Source organism: Rattus norvegicus, chromosome 16 (assembly GCF_021556685.1).
Source record: "Rattus norvegicus strain SHRSP/BbbUtx chromosome 16, alternate assembly SHRSP_T2T, whole genome shotgun sequence".
Taxonomy (NCBI): Eukaryota; Metazoa; Chordata; class Mammalia; order Rodentia; family Muridae; genus Rattus; species Rattus norvegicus.
Window position 1 is genome coordinate 9,395,545 of NC_141549.1, and position 20,924 is coordinate 9,416,468.

A 20,924-nucleotide genomic window follows, 5' to 3' on the forward strand; every position below is an offset into this window, starting at 1 on the left:
AGGAGGACAGAGACAAAGTCACGACGAATGTTTATCTCTTCCAGAGATGTCCAGAGCACCCCTGAAATCTGCTGGACTTGGGGGGGGTGGCATGACTGAGCTGGAAAGAGAAGTCTTGGTTCTGCAGTGGCCTTGCCTCTGTCTAGAACACATCTAAGACAGAAGTAGTCTTAAACTAGAGGCCAGGGCCATAGGGTCCAATAGATGAAAAGAATCCAAATGCTTTTCTACCATTGGTCTGAACAAGGAGACCCCAATGGAGGAGTTAGAGAAAGGACTGAAGGAGATGAAGGGTTTGCAACACCATAGGAAGAACAACAATATCAACCAATCAAACCCCACCAGAGCTCCCAGGGACTAAACCACCAACCAATGAGTACACATGGAAGGACCCATGACTCCAGCCACATGTGTGGCGGAGGATGGCATTGTCCAGCATCAATGGGAGGAAGAGCCCTTGGTCCTGCGAGGGCTCAATGCCCCAGTGTAGGATAATGCCATGGCGTTGAGGTGGGAGGGGGGTGGTGAGAGTAGGAGCATCCTCATAGAAGTAGGGGGAGGGGTATGGGAGACGGAGGAAAGGGGATAACATTTGAAAAGTAAACACACAAAATATCCATGAAAAATAAATTTCAAAAAAACCAAAGGAAGGAGGCTAAAATAGTCTTTGTAACTCAAAAATTAGTAGAAAGGGAGTTTTGCAGAAATGTTTTCACATGAACGTACACCCCGTCCCTTTGGGACAGACAAAGATAGGGTTGTCAGAAATACTAGTGGGCCCTGTCTAGTCACATGACACTAGAGAGTCCTGTTCTGGCAGGCACAGCAGAAATTCACGTCAGGGAGAGGATCTCATGACACACTTGCTAATAAACAGCCACAAGTTTCAATCTATTACTTCCTTTATTAAAATCCTAAACCCAATACACAGAATATAGCAGCAAAGACCTCTTAGCCTTAGCTTGGTGGCACCTGAGATATCCACTAGGTAGGTGGGAGTGACCGAGGCACTCTGGGAACCCAGGAATGAAGAGCAAGCCGCCACAACCCCAAGGGACGCCTGGGACGCCTATCTGGGAGACGGTGGCACTGAGAGCAGGAAGCTAGACGCAGAGACTCCGGGCTGGGTGGCAGGCTGAACTTGGGAACACAGGGTTCCTTCGCGAGTGTCACGTTGGTAAACCACCCCTATAGGAAAGAGGAGAGAAAACAATGAGATGCTACTGCAACCAGACTCTGAAGCCAAGTTGCTTGTCTGGGTGGTGGGGAGCCCTGTAGTAGCATCACAGTGCAAGCTTGAGTAGCCCTTCTTCTCCCACACTCCCCCACCCCACCCTCCCCACTGCACTCTCCTTCCAGATGTGGTCCAGGTAACCGAAGTCTGAGAGGTGCAAAGACCTGGAAGATCTGCGAGTTTCGATTTTGAGAAAGTTTGTCTCTTGTGGCTTGCTCAACAGAAAGGATATCTGGGAGTGCAACTAAAGATTTGAGGTGGGAAGACACGCTCGAGATGTGGGGGGGGGGGGGAAGCATATGCAAACCCCATCAGGAGACAACGCCAGGGATGACACGAGCTGGAGCTCCCAGAAGGCTCTGCCTTGCTGGCTTTGGAGGTAGAGAAAGAGCCAGGCATTATGGAAGGCTGAGGCTGAGGCTCTAGAGGTCAGAAAGGGCGAGAAAGCGGGCTCTCCCACAACTTCAGCAAGTTTGGGTGTCTTGATTTTTAGCTCACTTAAGTCACTTCACACTTTGGTGTGCAAAGTCTCTGATGAGCACAGGGTACCACACGTGCTCTGGGACAGGTGATTATCAACAGGTAGACTGAACCACAGCCATGAAAAAGGGAAGGATGCCATTCTCTCACACAGCAGATGCAAGAAGTGTTTTGTGTCAGACAAAAGAAGCCAGAGTGGGAAGAAAAACTGGTTCTCAATACACCTGCCTCTCAACCCAGAGGTCTCTACTTCACTCTGGGCCACAACCCCACTCTATACAGTCCTAGGATTGCCCCATCACACACCAGCCTGGGAGCCCTGAGCCACACAGACTCAATCCACTCCACATCTGCCTATATGTCCTTGTGCCCAGATAACCATCTGAAGAATCTTTATTGGACCTTTTAAGAAAGCTTCCCATGTCATTCACTCCAAGTCAGATGAGAGGGGCTGATTCTAAACCTCTCCCTGATCTGCTATTTACTTTACGTCCTCAAAATCAAATGCAGCTAAGGGACCCTATCTCCACTTTCCCTCTTCGTCACAGCAAGTGGAGTTTGCTCAAGGATGCAGGATGCGCCGCTACGAAGTCACGTGTTCTGCGGCAGCCACGTGAGTGAGCTCTAGCAAGCAGAATGCAGGCGCGAACTTTTGGGCGGTGCTTTTCAGAAGCCCCACCCCCTTCCTTTTCCGTCCTTCTTCCCTCTTCCCCCTTCTCCTCCCTGAGATATTGTGTGTTTATCGGAGCAGAAGCAGACACTTTGTAAGGGCGAAAATAACTCATGCATCTGGGCAGTTAAAAGTTTGTTAGACTTCCCTGTGGCTGCCAGGTTAGAGATGTTACAAGACGCTATTTGGACAATAACTTCCCGGAGTCACTAAGCTTTCTCCAGGCACTTTCAAAATAAGGCTTCTCTCATGATTTCCTTCTCTTTGGTATTCTTGATGTGCTTTATAACACGGGTTGGAGGCTGTGGTGATTTGAATAAAAATGGCCTCCATAATCCCACAGGGAGTGGCACTATTAAGAGGTGTGCCCTTGTTGGAGGAGGTGCGGTTTTGTTGGGGGAAGTTTGTCACTGTGGATCAGTTTTGAAGCGTCAAATACTCAAGCCAGGTCCAGTGTTATTCTCTCTTCCTGCTGCCTACTAATCTTGACATAGAACTCTCAGACACCTCCCCAGCGCCATGTCTACCAGTGCTTCCCACCATGACAAGAATACACTAAGCCTCTGAAACGGCGACCCAGCCCAAATTAAATGCAACCAGCAGCATCCTTACCGGAGCCCTGGCTAGCCTCTGTGGTTGGGACAGAAACCATCCTCAAGGATATCAGGTCATGCAGTATCTTAATTAGGGTTTACTGCTGCGCAGAGACAACAAGATCTCAGAACCTCTTTTTTTTTTAATTCATGTATGAATGCTCTCTATCTGCATGTATGCCTGCTAGAAAACATTAGATCTCCTTACAGATGGTTGTGAGCCACCATGTGGTTGCTGGGAATTGAACTCAGGGCCTCTGGAAGAACAGTCGGGGCTCTTAACCATTAACCCACCTCTCCAACCTCCATAACCTCCATACAAAGGAAAACATTTCATTGGGGATGGCTTATAATCCAGAGGTTTAGTCCATTATCATCATGTGGGAAGCATGGCATCATACAGGCAGACATGGTGCTAGAGAAGGAGCTGAGAGCTTTACATCTTGATCTGAAGGCAGCAGAAAGAGACTGCATCCCACACTGGGCATACCTTGAGCATTATAAGACCTCAAAGCCCAGTGACACACTTCTTTCAACAAGGCCACACCAACTAATAGTGACACTCTCTATGTGCCAAGCATTCAAGCATGTAAGTCTATGGGAGCCAAACGTATTCAAACCAACACACGTGGCTTTGTTCAACCTGTGAAAGGGGCTGCCGTGCCAACAAGCCATGATGGGCAACTCCAACTGGGCCTTTGTCTAGACTCTTTAGCCTACAAGCCAGTTGGCTCTTCATCCACTCAAGTCTGAGCTTCCTGCTCTGCCTAGATCCCCTATACCACATGCTCCTATCTGTTCAAATAATTCTCTATTTCCACAAAAGCTCCACAGAGTGTGCAGAAGAGACTTGCTTGGAGCCATCGCCAAGCATGGATGTGTGAGTGGCTGTTGTGTCATTCCTGAGATCCTCTCTTACCCCATCTCTCCTTCAAACTCTAACCTGATGCTCTCTCCAGCCCCTATCCTGCTGGACACTATCTGGAGCAAAGCATCTTTTCTGTGGCCCAACAGACATAACCCTGAGTAAGACCGTCTGCTCTGCTCCTGGCCGTAGGTTACCATTCAGGCCTCGGGCTCCCTCTGAGGCTGATTCAAGCCCAGCTTTCACTCTCCTTTGTTTCATCTACTCTTGAATCAATTCCTCACAGAAACATTCTTGGATGCTCCCATAGTCAACCTGGCCCTCCAGGTTTTCCAATGTCAGGCTCCCACTTTAGGCAGTTTTACCAGGACAGTTGTACAGAGATAGGTTGCAGAACAAGCTAGACACGGGTGAAGACAGAATGAGTCAGAGAAGAAGACTAGAACAGATTGCCCAAGTCAGTATAAGACCAAGCATAGCAATTCAGTCAGAAGCTGAGGGAAGTCAGTTTGAATCAGTCAGCTTGGAGAGGAGTTTGAGCCAGAAGAGCTGATTTGACTAACCAGCCATAGTTCAGAAAGAACAAGAAAGGGTGAGCTTGTTCAGCAGTAATTCTCAGAGGCTGAAAACATTCTAGGCCTAGATAAGATTGTCCAGAAGCTAGAAGCTTCCAGGACTGGGCCTAGGTTATCAGACGAAAGCAGTGAGCCTCCAAGACAGCAATTACATCAGGTGAATAAAAGTTACTGCCAACAGCAGTGTGTCTTAAGCTCTGACTGACAGTCTTTATCTGTCCTCCCTTTTACCTTCTTTCCCTTCCTCCCTCTTATTCATACACACACAAGGAGCCTCTATTTGATTCCTAATACCTTGAACTCTGCCATATGTCATATTCCCACCTCAAGAGCAATTAGAGCAGCCATAGACCTTGTACTAGAGAAGGAAGTAGGGATGCTTCTTTCCACCCTTCCTCCAGGCTCAGGACAGGCTTCACATCCCACTCAACCAACCGCTGTCATGCAGACCGTAAACCAGCCAGCTAGCCCAGGAAGCACCATTAAAATGAACCAGACCTGAAGTAACCCTGTAAGAGTGACCTTATTCACATCCCCTGAACCCACATAAAAGCTGGGCATAGAAGTGTATGTTTTCAACCTCAATACTGAGTGGGACATAGGCAGATCCCATGAGATCACTGGCAAACCTGTCTAGCAGAAACAGCGAGTTAAAGGTTTAGTACAAGACCATTTCAAGGATTGAGGATGACTTATGACCTCTATTCACTCACACACAGGCAAATATACCTGCTTATACGTGTGTGCGTGTGTGTGTGTGTGTATGTGTGTGTGTGTGTGTGTGTGTGGAGAGAGAGAGAGAGAGAGAGAGAGAGAGAGAGAGAGAGAGAGCGAGCCTTAATATTTAATAAATGGAGTCACTATTGGCCAGACAGCACTGTCGACCATGGCCAAAGTGACCAGTCATTGACGTCATAGATACCATGTCTGGGAGGCTCACGAGTGCCAGGTCTCACATCTTGGGCTTTCTTCCTCACCTCATGCTGGGACATGGTTCTGAGCCACAGACCCAGAAAGCAACCATCACAGGTAAAAGGTAGTGACCATTGTCCCCCTTAGAAGTAGCCTTGGGTCCCACTCACCTGGTTACCATACTGAGGCCATATCAATGACAACTGGGGACAGCATAGGGGATTGAAGTTACACACAGTCACATTGCCCTGAAGAGCAGAAACATGGTCATGAGGAAGAATCAGGGCATGGACTCTGCCCCCCACCAAAGCATGAGGATCCTTGTGTCCTAGGACTCTGTGCCCAAACAGCTCTGAGAAAGAGCCCAGGTGGGCTCCTGAGAAAGGATCTTACAACCTTGACTGCCTGGGATTGTCACTGTGGGACCCAGTGACACAGCAGTGTCTCTGTGGGGAGAGAAGCCTGTATGTGGCTTTTGGAGAGGTTTAGAGGCCGGAGTGGTGTGTAATGGCATGCAGGGGCCTTTAGGGGAGCCATGATGTGGGCTCAGCCCTAGAGAGGGTTCCTGGGAACAAAGAAGGCCTGCACTGAGGGCCACAGGGGAGAGGCAGGTAAGCAGCCTATGTCGTGTTGAGTGGCAGGTGACACAGACCAAGGCAGAAAGCACAGAAGACAGAGGAACCTTCGGTCTAGGAGTTGGAAACTCCTCAACCTCAGATCTAAAGTTCAGACTCAGTGGATCTCGTGCAGTGAGTAGGGTCAGGCTAGAATGCAGGCATACAGGCCACCAGTATGCCAGGCTAGGCCTATGGCCGGCTAGTGGCCTCTTTCCCTAGAGAATCTATGTTGACTGTTCTTCAGATATAGGCAGGAGATAGGCAGAACTGTGACTTGGATAGCCTGAGAGGCTGTGAAGGGACTGAAAGCTTCCTGAGGAAACAGGGTCCAAGCATCCTGAGGAAACAGGGTCCAAGCTTCCTGAGGAAACAGGGTCCAAGCTTCCTGAGGAAACAGGGTCCAACTTTCCTGAGGAAACAGGGTCCAAGCTTCCTGAGGAAACAGGGTCCAAGCTTCCTGAGGAAACAGGGTCCAAGCTTCCTGAGGAAACAGGGTCCAAGCTTCCTGAGGAAACAGGGTCCAAGCTTCCTGAGGAAACAGGGTCCAAGCTTCCTGAGGAAACAGGGTCCAAGCTTCCTGAGGAAACAGGGTCTGTCTGAGAGCAGGACCAAGGAGGAATAGGGCAAAGCCAGGTAAACACCAGAGATGAGAGACCTGGCTGCTGGCAGGCCTCTCCCTTCCATAGGCCTGAACCTCCGAGGTGAAAGGAGGAGACTTGGACTACCTGCCCACCAGAGGTCAACTCTACAGGGGTTTTGTGGTGCCGTGCCTGTTAGGGTAGCCATGTCAACAATCTCCTTCCCATAACGTTTTGCCCCATCTTGGCAGTAGAACCACTGAGTCAGCTCTTTCCTATGTTCTCAAAGAACTTGGAGGTAGTCAGTCAGGGGCACTGGACTTTGTCCAGGTTTCACGGTAGACAGAAGCGTTTGGAGACTGGTCTTTTTTTTTTTTTAACTGTCCCTAGATTTGTAAGCTTCTTTGTCATTCAGCATATACTGACTTCCCCACCCACATTAGAAATACTGTCAGGGCTAAGAAAATGGCCCTGCGATACCAGGGGCTGGCCAGGTCATCACTGTCCCCAAACCTAGATACTGTAGGGACCCTCCTGCATGCTCTCCTTCCCTAGGATAAGGGAGGGTCTGCATATGGTTGTCCTCAGATACAGAAATTCAGAGCCTGTTCCGTAGAGTTGAACCCTCCCACACCCAGGCAGTCTGAAGTCACAGGTCCTGAGGAGTCCTCGCACCTCCACATCTCTGCTCACATAGAGGCCACGGCAGGTGCAACAGCAGATGATCACAATGGAGGTTGAGTTTACAGGTACTGTGGGTGCTGGGGGAGTCACCCGAGGAGGTTGTTCCTTCTCTCTGGGCTGAAGGGAGAGAAAACCTTGTCTGGATCTTGTCTGTGCCCTGTACAGCCCTTGGCACTGTGGGCCTCTGCTGTTATTGGGGGGTAAACAGAAAAATGTATCCCACTGCATGGGGGGTTCCACGGGAAGAAAAGAGAGCCTCCTCACACATTTCAGATATGGGGCTTCACCAACTAGCAACAGCCCTTCTGAGAGCCCTGGGCCCTCTCACGTCAGCCCTGCTGGCAGAAGTCTGGCCTGGTTGCTGCACGGTGGGCCAGCACTAGCAGGTAACTGTCCCTTCCACCTGTCTCTGGCTTTTGCATGGACATCCTCACCCAGGCCACTCTGCAACCAGCACAGTCCAAACAAGACAGCGAGGCTGCTCCTATCTGAGTCCAAATCGAGGCTCCACCTGCCCCAGCCTCTCTACATCTGGTCCTTACATGATGGGAGCTGCAGATGCGAACCCACCTTGTCCTTGTGTTTCCCCGGGGACATCCTTCGCAGAGCATGGTCCCGAGACTTTCACCCTCCTTATCCCTCAGTCCCTAGGCTGATCCCAGCCAACCCTTCTACCCTGACAGGAGACGGAGATAAAGACATGCATAGGAGCCAGAAGATCCCTATCTAGAGATGAGAATCAGGACTCCTTTCAGAAGGCTCTGTTCTCAGCGGCCTCAGCATCAATCGGAGTTCACAGGAATCCCCTCAAAGCCTCCAAAGCGGTAAGCGCAGCTGTTCATACTGGTTGTTTGACCAAGGTCTAGATCGGAAGGTTCTGGGAATGTTCCTTATCTGGTGATATTGAGAGCCCCCAGTCTTTGCTGACCCTTCACCTCACTGTATTTGCTGAAGTAGCGGTAGGCTCTGGGTACAGGATGAACAATGGCCTATTTCGTGACATGTGACCTTCTCAGGATACAGAGAATGACTCACCTTTGGTTGTGGTGCAGGTGCTGGCCGTGCCTTGACAGGCTAGAGGGTGAAACAGACAGAATGAGACGTACTGTTATGGTTTGGACAACTGTTCTCGAGATGCTTTGTGTTAAAGTCTTGATCCCAGCCTATGGAGGAGTTGCAGCCTAGGGTGGATACCAGAGGGTCCTCTGGAGGAAGGTAATCCTTAGCAGTGTGTCTTAGAATAGTTCTTCCACTTTCAGAACTGGAGATGAGGTGTGGCTTTCCTTGTCCCCCAGTCCCTAGGCTGATCCCAGCCAATCCTTCTACCTCGACAGGACGCAGGGTTGGAGTTAGATCTAAAGACCTCCAACATAGGGATGGGAACCAGGGCTTGACAGGGAATCCAGTTCTCAGGAGCACAGCTACAGGAGGCAGGGTTGGAGATAGATCTAAAGACCTCCAACATAGGGATGGGAACCAGGGCTTGACAGGGAATCCAGTTCTCAGGAGCGCAGCTGCAACCCTGGCACCAGAGTCCTCTGAGGTCTCCTAAGAGCTACAGCCCATAGAAACAGCTGCATATGCTGACGCAGCTCCCCAGGGTGCAGATGGTGTAGCTAAGGCAGGAGATCCTAAAAATCGGGTAGGACCTTGTCTTTGGGTGATGTCACTGTGAACCCCTTTCTTGATCCTTGAGCTCCTCTGCCCTTCTTCCTTCCTGAGTGCAGGTCTTCTGATTCCTCTCTTGAAGGTCATTGTACTTGGCCACGTGACAATGTCAGCATCCAAAGCATGACTTACCTGTGGTCGGGGCTGAGGTGGGGGCAGCTCCTCTACAGGCTGGAGGGTAAAGCAGAGAAAAGAAGCTGGTATGTGTAGAATGGGCTCTGCCTTCACTCTGCTGACAGGGGACCCTGGTGTGGAGCAGGGATGGGTGCACACATCCTGGGATCTATGTGTGTGCCCATGCCTGTGCTGATCCACTCCACCTGATCTGATGGAGCCCCCATCCTTCTCTGCAGGTAGGGAGTCACGAGCAGGTTAAGGTGCAAATGCAGGAGAACCCCAGCAGCGGTAGCACTGCATACCTTGCCCTAGTCTCACCTGCCTCAGAGCCCACGCCCCTTCCTTTCCTCTGAGACAAACTCATGCCTTAGTCTCCCTTGACCTCCAGGCTAGTCTTGGCTTTCTCTACTGACTGCTTCCCTGGATAGAGATGGGACCCGACAGTTCTTTGTGCTTTGTTGTCATGATGCTTCCTTGCGTCCTTGCCTCTTGGATGGAGAGCATGTTCCTGGGGCCCCAGGCTGAGCAGGCAGGGCCACTCACCGGAACACAGCACAGCTGCCAGCAACAACCAATCAGCAACATCGACAGCAGCAGGGCCAGAAGTATAGGGACAAAAATGAATTTATCGATGCTTGGCTTCGGTTTCTCTGTGATGGTGGTGGGTGTAGTAGTTGTAGTGGATGGAGTTGTGGTGGTAGTCCTCCTTGTAGTTTTTGTAGTTATGGTTGTAGTTTTTCCGCTGGTTTTAACTGTAGTTAGTGGACTTTTGCCCTGTGAGAAGGAAAGGTTATATGCCACCAGCTCCCAAAAGCAGAGCCCCCACAAAGAACTGCCAGGTCCCATCCCACAGAGACTAAGGCAATTGTACAAGGCCTTCCTAGATGTCTGCCACTTGCCTTCCTATCTCTCTTCTCCCCTTATTCCTGGCTTCTCCAAACTGATAGAACACCAGGCAATCCCACATCTGGCCCTGCTCCAAGACTTTGGGGAAGGTAAGGACAGTCCATGGTCTGAAGATCCTGGCCTTCACTATGGGCTTCGGTTAACATGGCACTGAGCTATTGGTGACCAAATCTCTGGGAGAGGCTGCAAGCCTACAGAGAGCAGATACAGAGTAAGATCTCTCTTCCCCCGTCACAGCTCCACACCCTGGTGTTACTACCTTTCTCCCCCTGAACCACAGCTTGTGACTTGAGCACTGCCTCCTTTCATGGACACTTGGCAGACTCAGAGTTCACAATCCTGGCTCAGGCTCAGGCCACGGAATTCAGGATGAGGACTGTTCTTCCAGCTGCCTCTTAGATTGGGCTGCAGCCGGTCCAACTCAGAGCAAGGGGTGTGGGGTACCAGGGGGTGAGCACTTGGGAAATGCCAGTGATGTCACCGCTGGGGGTTGAAGCCAGGGCTTCTCTGCCTCAGTGCTTATGTCTCGAATGTTATAGGCTGAGTGCCTAATGGGTAGACATCTGAGTCCATCCTCCCAGCTGGATATGAGATGAGCCAGGCAAATCCAGGGATGCCGCTCAACTCTGTGGAGTTTGTATAAGCTGAGAGAAACTTTTTTTCCTGGACACACTCTCCTGTCACGTTGCACTGAGCTCACCAAACAGACCTGAGAACAAAGGGCCCAGAGTATTTTGGGGACCACATTAGTGGCTGGGGCTCCAATTCTTATCACCTGCACCATGACTACAATGATGAAACTTCTGTATTTTTGGACTGGGGACACCAATGTGGAAGGGCCATTTGCCCTAGACGCCATGGACATGTCCTAGCAGACAGCTTGGTGCATGCCTCACTGACCCTTTTGGAAACTGGGCTGGATCATCGAAGTTAAGAGTATATACAAGCCACTCTTGTGGTCTGCATAGGACCCCTCTGCTCTTTGACTTCCCTGCTAGATCTGCCCAACCAGAGGATCTGCACAGATGAGGTCACAGTCCCATGGGTACTCACACATATCCTACTGGCAACGTATAAACCGTTATTCAGGAAGTTTTTTCCGTTGTCCAGGCTGAGTAGAATATTGATCGCTCTAACACAGAGACAGACACTGAGAAATAGCCTGGTGACAAGGACCTTGGGCTTGACTCAAGGGATAACCCCAGTTCTTCCCACTCTTACACTAAAATTCAGACACTCTGAACTACTGGAGAACAGATCTGTGGGTAAAGAGAGCTCATTTCCTGAGGAACGAGAAATGAACCTCTGTAATGATGGTGAAGGGCAGATTAGACCATGAGAGGCACATACGTCATATGACCTTTGAGACAATGAGCCTTAGGGAGGTGAGCATGGTGTCACCAGAGTTTGCTGTCTTGTTTCAGAGAAATGGTTAGAGATCACGTTCTGGCCCTCATCCCCATCATCTCCTGAATCTTGCCCTCAGTAGAGCCTGGATGCTGTGCACTACTAAGCTAGGACAGGGCCAGATGGGAGGGTACAGGAGCCCACCTACAGGCAAATAGGTGCTCTACAGCGGAGGGGACACCTTACATCCCTCTCTATATTGGTAAACACTGACCACTGATCTCTTCCCTCAAGGCCTCCAAAAGGGCTGCTTACCTTCCTTCAGAATCTACAATTGGTCCAGGACAAGTAATAGTCGTCTTGGTTATATTGATGGGGTTGGCATCTGAAAGAAAACGACAAAACTACCAATGGATGTATCATTGTTGGCTTCCACCAGCAGAGCTGATAGTCTGACTAAGAAACAACAATCTCCTCTCTACCCTCTTCAATCCAAAGACTACTGGTAAGCCCCCACTCTGTTCAGCGTCCCAGCACAAAACAGCACCCTGGTGCCCAGCAAGAGCCCCTGAACCTCAGGGTTCACCTACTGGGGCTGAGATCACCATTCTATTCTTATAACGTAAGAGCACATGTGCATTCACACACACACATGCGCATACAGACACACAGGCACACATGGGCACATACATACATATAATATACACAGAGGCGAGAGAGATGCACACACATGTATGAGCACAGGCACATGGGGTAGGGAGACTCTGCTTTTAAGAGAAAATATGTGGCATTTGTCTTCCTAGTTCGATAATTTTGCTTAATATTGTGATCCGTTATCCACTCTACTGAAAAATGATATGGACCTCATTTTATATTTCATACAGGAAAAGGAGACAAAGGGAGTTTAAGTAAGTGAACAAATAGAAGAGCAGAGAAGGGAATTATGAACAATGGAGAAGAAAATAACATCAGATTAGTGAAAAGGAGAAAAAAAACAAGCAGGATCCCCCAAAATGAGAAGACTTGAAATCAAAATTACATAAATGTAAGGAGGAAAATAAAAACTAAATCATTAAAAATGTAAGTGATGAGGTTTAAAATGAAACAATGAAGTTAAAATATTACTAACATTACAGTAATAGGAAAAACAAAACAACAAAAAGACTGTCTACCATCCTGAGACAAAATAAACTATAGGCCACTCAGGGAAGCCGTGGAGGAGCTCCCTAAGTGATTACAGCATGGAAATACTCAGTCTTGAAATCATGCACATGCAATGCTGGATGGATTCAGCAGGTTGTACCCATATATATGTAATAATAACAAAAAAAGACGAGGCCGGGAATTTAAGAGGAAATTATTTAAAGGAAATGATTTTAAATTAAGAATAAATTAAAAGGTTGTCCAGTAATAAAAGTATATATAATTAGATGAATGTAGGGTAGAGAATAAAAATAAAAAACACCATTAAAAAATATTAAGTTCAAAAGAACACTGGAAAAGGTGCCAGTGAAGGAGGCAGTTTCCCACCAGCTCAGCCGGGCCCCTCTTTCCCCCTTGAACACACGACCTCTAACTGCATCGTCCAGCAGGACAGTTGGTGGGTGGGGGAGACTTGACTGAGAGAACAGAAACCTCACTTACCTTTGAGATGTTTTACGCCTCCTAAGTAGAACCTGCAGATAACATCTTCTTTACGCATGGCGAAGTCAAAGCCGTATCCTTCAAGTACCACTGGGTTTGATTCTGTGAGGAGGACGTTCACACCCTGAGGAGAGCTATGTGAGCAGTCCTCTGATTTAACTTTTCAAGACTCTCCACTGGCTAAAATGGCCTCCAACGAGGGAAGGTCTGTGTGAACCAATAACTATATCGGCTCCCACTTGCTGACTACCGTAGTGGGGATACTCTCTGGCACTGATAGCAGTATACAGGAGATCCAGCACAAGCGGCTAGCTGGCTGTTCCCACAGGAGCCACAGTAGAATTTCCTCAGCGCTTGCCCCTGCACGACCACTTCTGGGCCAGATCCAGCTTGTCCCTGTACCCTGTGTTCTTCAGATGCCCAAGACTAGTTGACACCAAGGACTTTCTTCCCTCCTCAAACTAGAACACAGGTTGACTCCATGCTAGGCGTAGGAAAACAGCCTATTCTGTTTCATTTGGGGTGCAGCCTCCTGCCTGAGCTTCCCTCCAAATAAGAGGCACCCTGTATGTGGCAGGTTTGCATAAGACAGCCAACAGTTTAACAGATTTGTGGTTGAACTGTTGCTTGGAGGTGCATGTCTCATTGGAAACAACTCATGTTTTCATCTGCAGTTTGTCACGGATGCCCCAGATACCAAGGCCTCTATGTCCACTGGGAGCATCAGAATCACACAGCAGTCAGGATGGCTGCAAAGCAGGACTCCATTACCCAGAGGTAGAAGAAAGCCTGTATGAAAAGAAGGCTTCTTCTTCCCTTTACTCCTCCACATAGCAGTCTCCTCTCTCTTACCCAGTATGGAGGAGGACAAGGGGCAGCACGGAGCCAGGAAGCAGAGTAGTCAGGGCTGGATTCTGTCTTTAGCATCTACATCTTCTAGGTGCTACAGCTGTCCCCACTCTATCCACTGTCTCAAATCTCACTGACACCCTATATATGCCATTTCTATCCATCGGAGGATGCATTATAGACCCTCTGACACACAGTGCTTTGTCCTTGGCTGAGTTTCATGGATCACAGAGCTCAGATGTGATCATAGTCCTGCCTGCCCAAGCCTAGAGCAGGAGGGTTCCCTAAGAACAAAAATGTCAGGTTGCAGTTGCCTGGGCTGAAGAATACAGAACAACGCAGGCTTCCCTGTCCTGCCTTCTTTCACAGCTCACACATGCCAGCCATGTGGAGACCAAGCCTGAGGTCACCGTGATCATCTCTCCCCTAAGACCATACGCTGCACGCTGCACACTGCCATGGGATATTAGCATACGCAGACATTGTTCTTATCAGCGGCAGTCCTTGGGGTCAGGCATGTACACTAAAAGGGTACATATCCCATGGCTGAGGTGAACATGGCTGCCTTTGTAGACACTTAACAGTCACAAACATCCCTGAGTGTCTCCAGAGACTCAGTGGCTATCCTCTGTTCTTGGTTCTTTCCCTTCATCCCTTAACAATTACATGTTTACTGTGAGATAAACTATTTTACATACTGCTATGTCATCACAGCACATACCTTCCAAATGTTCATTGTATTACACCCAAATCATAGTCACCTTATGCTTGCTCATCCCCCGACACATATCAAAGTTATCTATATTCCAACACATAGAGTCTGTGTACACATAATACATGCAAACATACGTGTCCTATGTATAACACAATATATAGAGAAACATTATATAGTAACAACATAAAAACATCTACGTAGACTATATAACCATATAAACCACACGCACACAAAACTTTACACACTATCCAGAAACTGATACGCACACATACTCATTGTATGCACATCACTTGCACAACCATGAACACATGCATGCACACACATGACACATTTATCTGCCTGAAGCATAATGGTTGTCTCAGCGCTTACCTTTTATACATATAATGCGGGTAACTGCAGTTTTAAGGGATGGACAGATCTTGGATGCTAACTGGAATACAGAGTGAGAAACGAGGTCAGGAGAGTTAGCTTCAGGAATCCGGTGAGGTGGCATTGCCCCTGTCTAGGCCCATTTCACTCACTGGATTAATGAGGTCATTCAGATCTTCAGGTCTCTTATTTGTAAATGCATAGTCTGGACCACCCGTAAGTCCTATTATCTAAAAGAGAGAAGACATGACTTGAGCATCCAGCCAGAAGCCATTTGATTTTACCGTGACTCAGACACTGGCTTCTGCTCACAGCCTAGGCTTTGGAAACAGGAGTCTCTCATCATCCTACCTGGGGGAAGAAACTCAGTCATGTTTGCCTTACTGTTGCAGTGGCCACCTGTTGCTCACATCCCCAGGGTAGATGAGATGGCACCTCTGGGAGGGTGTCCTTCAACTAGGACTCAGAGGAGCACATGGTCACCTGAACTGTTACCTGATTTCTCTCAGACTGGCCTGTACCCACGCCGTAAATGGTTGCTCCCATTTTCCGAGCATCATTAGCCTGAGAGGGAGAGCGAGAGACAGAGAGAGAGAGAGAGAGAGAGAGAGAGAGAGAGAGAGAGAGAGAGAGAGATGAACCACCAAATCACATTTATACTATGGGAGAGATACAGCTGAGGATGGCAGGGCTCACCTCATCCAGTGAATACCCATAGGCCTGATTGCTTAGAGGGCCGTTGAGCAAGAAGATGATCATGCTGGGCCTCCCGGCGCCTTCAAGAGAGCAAGAGTGACTTGGTACTTGAGGTTTGAGGAATGCCAGAAGAACCTCCGGAACCCCAACATGCTATCTGGCCCGGCACCACCCAATACAGACCCAGTAGTTTCAACTCCTTAGCCCTTGGATCAGGAGCCCAGACCCAGAACCCACCATGAGTGACCCCCACAGTGAGCCCAGACAAGAACCCACCATAAGTGATCCCCATAGTGAGAAAGGACTTTATTCACTAATCTGTAGGAGACAGAGGTTCAGGAGCAGCCTACGAAAGTAGATTTGTCTGTTCTCTCAGGGAGCCACAGTCACCTCTAAGCCTATCCTTGAACATCAGGAAAACCCTTCTGCTGAGGCAGGTGGAACCTGGTGCTAACTCTGGGCACAGCCCTAGAGGGGGGTAACGGTGGACCTAGTACATCAGGACTATAGATCAGAATGTGTTAGGCAAGGGACTCCACAAAAGAAAGAATTGAAAAGTGAAAGATATGGACGCCATCAAGCCCTGGTTTCCATGCATGCATCACGGTACTTCCCCCCTTTCTGTTCACAAACCCATCTGTAGGCCAAAGACCCTCAGCATGACCAAGACCCACGCATAGCCATATGGGGCCTCCTACCCTTCTCAGAAGCTTCGCAAACACAGCACTGTGTTCACAGGAGCCTTCAGGCTCAGAGAAGGGACCACCGCATCCTTTTTTAGCACTTGATAAGAATTAGAGGAGCCCTGAGGGTCTGCACACAGGCTCTCCAGGGAAGCCTGGCTCTGTGGGAACCCACCCGACTACAGTGCGAGCAGCTCACCTCTTCTGTTGGCCTTTATCATCTGTTTAGTTGCCTGTAAGGCAACAAAGAGAAGTGGGACACTGTGAGATGATCCCAGGGTGCTCATCCCGAGGTGGTTCTAGCCCTTTATACCTTCCACAACCCTTGGTAAATGTGCTCGTGTCCTGTGGTTATGGTATACTTCATTCTTTCGATACCCTTGAGGATTTCCTCTCTGGGAAAAAAAATAATAAAATAAAAGGTGACATGAGGACTATGAGCAGTGACAACATGCGGCTGGATATTAGAGTACATCAATATTACACCATATGGTTATCAGAGTACATGAAGCTGAGAAAATGAAGTCTAAGTTTCGATGGAGACCCTAGGATATTATTGGTGATGACTTATCTACTCCTAGGCTGAGGCTACCTGGCAAGAAGCCACATTAAAGTTTCTGCCCTGGGCCTTTCTTAGTCTTTCACCCCATGAGACAAAGGCAGCTTGAGATGGGGGAGCACAGGAGAAGTTCTCAGTCATCGTCTAAGCCGAAGAATTTCGTGAGTACCCACAATCCTATCTGGAACCTTCTGTTCAGGTTACCCTTCTTCTGATCAGCCTTTTACCCAGTGGGTAGTGCTGAAGGGAGCCGTGTCCTTCTGCTTGAGCCACTGTTCTTCCACAAAGCCCTGGCCTAACTCCCTTCCTTCTAGTCTGCAAAGGCAGCAGACAGTCTACTTAGAAGTAAGCACAACTGTGGATTCCACAAGCTCCTGACAGGGACCTGAGAGTCCGGCTCTGAGGGCTGTCCATGAGGCATCTATGTTGCTCCCTAAATTAGTGGCAACATGGCCTGTCAGGTGCTGTTGAAAACAGAACACACTGAGGTGGTCATGGGTAGGTCTAGTAGCTGGTCTTGGACAGGAAGTGGGATATTAGGATAATCCAATGTGGTAAAACTGTATAGACACAGCAAGATGACTCACAATTGACTCTAAAGAGGATTCCTGTTGGGGACAAGGAGAGCTTGCCATAAGGTGTGCTCTGATTATGCCCGGCCCAGCCCAGCCTAGGGAGTGTGAGGGCAATATCCATTATAACCAGTGGGGTCAAATCACAGCCTGTCAAACCCAGCCCAGTCCCCACCCATCTACTGGCCCCTGCTGCCTCTCTGGGCTTCCTACCAGAATCTTTCCCATAGATGTTATCTCTGCTGCCTCAAACCTAGTCAGGTCTCTCTGAACAAGCCAGATGGCACATCGGATCTTCCCCGGAATCCCAGAGCTAGCATTCCTGTTCCTTTTCCCAGCTGAACCACAGCTGTCATCCCTATGGGCCTGGGTATGTTCTCTTTCATTCACTATTCCACACTTTTCTCCTAAGCCCTGGACAGAGGTTTCCTAGACCTCTGCACATCACTAATCCTAAATGTTCATGCCTTTCTCTTACTCTCACTCTGTATGGATCTCCAGGCCAGATATCTAAAGTTCTTCCTCCCAGATAGTCAGAAGTTCCCAATATCCTTTCTCTGGCATTCTGGGGACAAATGAGTCACCTCCCTCTGTGTGTATCTGCTCCCCTTATCTGCCTGTAGTATAAAGGCCAGGCTTGGACTCATGTGCCCACCCTGGGGTGCCCTCTTCCCAGAGTGAGCCTCTGCTGCTTTTCCCTGGACCCCAGAACCTTCTGGTTCCCAGTGGATCTCCCTGTCCACTGACCCAAACAGAGGATGATCTAGTCCAATGGACTCCACACAAGCCAGGGTTTTATAAAGGATCCACATCCACTCAACCACCTTCCTCAGTCTCGTGTGTGGTCATAGCCAGGTCCCAGAGAAGATTCAAGAGTGGTGGAAGGAAGGCAGACAAGCAAGAAGGTAGAAATCTTCTGGAAGCCCAAGGTTATGAGTTCAAGTGAAGTAGGAAGTCAAGGGTTTGGTAGACTGCAGTATATATCAGTATATAGGCATGTGAACACCCAGTCACTGTGGACTCCTGTGGAGCCCTCATGGAGGTCTCTGCAATCCCTCAGTTCCATGGAGGCCTGGAACACCAGGCCTGAGTTACCTTTCAAGTGGACACTTACCTGTCCCCAGTGATGGGCAGGAAGATGTTGCCCTTACAGGAGTAGGTGATGATGGATACCCGCAGATTCTGGCTGGGAGGAAGCAGGTGTTTGAGAGCCACCACCACTACAACATGATGTCATCCAAATGTCAAGGAGGGTACTCAAACAAGAAGATCCTTTTTTCCCTAGTCTCGGCCCTTCCACTTTGAGGTCTCATTTAGTAGGCATAGGGACTTGAGATAAATGTCATGAAAAATTCTGTACCCCTATGGCAATGTGGCCCCTGGGAAAGAGAGGCAGCCTATTCAACCCCCTACTCCATCCCTGTGCTCGAACACATACACACCTACATGTCCTTATAGTCATACATGTGTACACACGCACACACTAAGAAAACTCCTCCACATGAACCCCCCTCCTCATCTCTTGTCTACTGTAAATTTCTCAGCATCTCAACTCAGCTCTGAGGAGTTGTTCTTCCTCCAGTTTCCTCTTCCCCACATTCACTGCTCTCTCCCACAGGACCCTCGAAAACCCATCCAGTATCCCATACTGAGCTCCCCAGTAATCCCTCTCCAGTTCCTGACTCAGCTGGATCTTACTCTTGACCTGGTTCCTCTAATCTCCCCAAAACTTCTATAACTCTCTCATAGCTCGCATTGAAAAATTTAAGGCCCTTGGCCTGGCTTAGTAAGTCCCTAAATCCTTGTCCCCAAGCTGACTGGCCCTCCCCTGTCTCACTGGACTCAGAGAACACCCACCTTCTTGAGATGACTCTAATGTCTGCCTGTCTCTAGCTTCTCTGGTATTGAAGTTATCTCATTTGTACAACCCATTGAAACTCCCCTGACCCCATCCTTCCTTTCCTGCATCCTTCCATGGCTTGTTGCCTGTCCTTTTCTTTTGATCTCAAGCACTCTGTAACTAAGTGCTAGTTCTGAGTTACTGGTCCCCCTAGCCTCCAGGCCTTCAAGCCTGGGGAGGTGGGGAGGCGGTCCTGGAAGATGGATTCTGTCTCTGTACTACACCTAACTCCCAGGCAGGAGCAGCCAATGCTGTAGACATCTCCATGAAACAGGTGTGCTGTGTCCTCTGTTCTGCACAGCACGCCAGCCTGGGTCTGTGTTCCCTCTATGAGGAATTCTTGAGCCTACCAAATCCAAGACATAAGTCCTCTGCATGACAGGACAGGGCCCCCTGTATCACAAAGGAGCCTTCGGTATCAAGTCGTACTTTGATAACCTTGTCACCATATCCAGCACAAACTTGGGAACATGTGGCCAGCCGTGCAGCATGCGACGAGACCTGAAAGCAAAGAAGATATCCCTCAGTAGATATGGGGTTCCAATAGACCTGCCCACTTTCTACCTTACCAGCCTTCCATCAGCTTCCTTAACAAGGCCCTTTGCACCAATAGTGCTGAGCATACTAGAACAGTGTGAAAGGCTTTCTTCAGGGCCAGCAATGGGCAGAGGATGGCTAAACAGCCCCATTTGCTGGAAATGAAAGGACCCCATGAAAAGACACTTAGAAGCTCATTAGTGTATCTGGCTGACTGTACCAAGGTAGGGTCTGTGGAGTCTTGAAATAGGGAAGGATCTCATTTGGAAAAACCTGGGTACTTCTATGGAGCCTCTCTGGGTTCCCCACTTGCCCTTGGTTTTCCATTTCCAGCCACACTTCTCACTTAATACTACCATTGTAAGATGTCCTTGTGACCCATAATCCAGGCCTGAGCCATATTATCTTCATTGTATTCTTGAGTTTGTGAACATCAGATTGGCCCCAACATATGTGGGTGCTTTCTCATACCAGCCTGTCACCTGCACTCTTTTATCATGACATTTGCCCATTTCTAAATTCCCTCACATTTCCTAGGATCCACAAAAGGAGGCATTTTCTCTAGGAGATAGGCCTTAGGTCCGGTTGGTGGGCATGAAGGCTATTTTGGACCCCAGCCTTCTGACTAGCCTACAGAAGTCAGCCATCTTGAGCCAAGAAGGGTTCCTCTACCTGATGCTGCCAAAAGAGGTCAGACGGAGGCCCAGCCACTCTGTCATAACATCATAGCACCCAATCCCCACATGAGCTGTGGGATCTTTCGGTTCTGACTCTCAAATCCCTGCGCCTAGGTTTGTTTCCCCCTCTCAGTCAGTCCCCAGATGGAAAGCAAGCAGAGGAAGGAAGTTGGAAACTTCCAACTCACAAAGAAGAACTCATATCTGACCCACATCCCAGAAATAATGACCTTTGCAGTTGCACACACCTTTCTTGGTCTTCACATCAAGGAAGAGAGGAGAAGCACTTCAGGTGTGGAGGGAGAAGGATTATTATTCAACAGTTATCTACTCATTCTGAAATCTGAATAATGGTATGGAGGGAATTTGAGGGTGGCATTTGGGTTTGGTTGGCTTGTGTATTTTGGATGCTGTGTGAGTCAGGAGCACCTACAGATAGGTCCTAATGTTCACCCCCAGTATGAACATTGTGCCCGT

At 48.9% G+C, this 20,924-nt stretch overlaps 1 protein-coding gene across 2 annotated transcripts in view; it reads right to left on the reverse strand.

Annotated features, from left to right (window-relative positions):
• Positions 1-884: 884 nt before the first annotated feature.
• Antxrl2 (ANTXR like 2) overlaps positions 885-20,924 on the reverse strand; it is a 32,373-nt gene continuing 12,333 nt past the window's right edge. The window contains exons 3-19 of one of the 2 annotated variants that reach the window (XM_087589292.1): positions 19,663-19,734; positions 18,448-18,515; positions 16,516-16,597; positions 16,402-16,435; positions 15,520-15,599; positions 15,319-15,387; positions 14,976-15,053; positions 14,824-14,884; positions 12,891-12,992; positions 11,562-11,631; positions 10,953-11,031; positions 9,537-9,767; positions 9,009-9,047; positions 8,244-8,282; positions 7,200-7,325; positions 5,500-5,577; positions 885-1,188 (exon numbers count right to left, since the gene is read on the reverse strand). In XM_087589292.1, the coding sequence (XP_087445418.1) occupies positions 985-1,188; positions 5,500-5,577; positions 7,200-7,325; positions 8,244-8,282; positions 9,009-9,047; positions 9,537-9,767; positions 10,953-11,031; positions 11,562-11,631; positions 12,891-12,992; positions 14,824-14,884; positions 14,976-15,053; positions 15,319-15,387; positions 15,520-15,599; positions 16,402-16,435; positions 16,516-16,569 (1,344 nt within the window). In that variant the 5' untranslated portion in view covers positions 16,570-16,597; positions 18,448-18,515; positions 19,663-19,734 and the 3' untranslated portion in view covers positions 885-984. Of the gene's footprint in view, positions 1,189-5,499; positions 5,578-7,199; positions 7,326-8,243; positions 8,283-9,008; positions 9,048-9,536; positions 9,768-10,952; positions 11,032-11,561; positions 11,632-12,890; positions 12,993-14,823; positions 14,885-14,975; positions 15,054-15,318; positions 15,388-15,519; positions 15,600-16,401; positions 16,436-16,515; positions 16,598-18,447; positions 18,520-19,662; positions 19,735-20,924 lie in introns of both variants that reach the window. The other variant, XM_087589291.1, reaches the window with a different exon arrangement.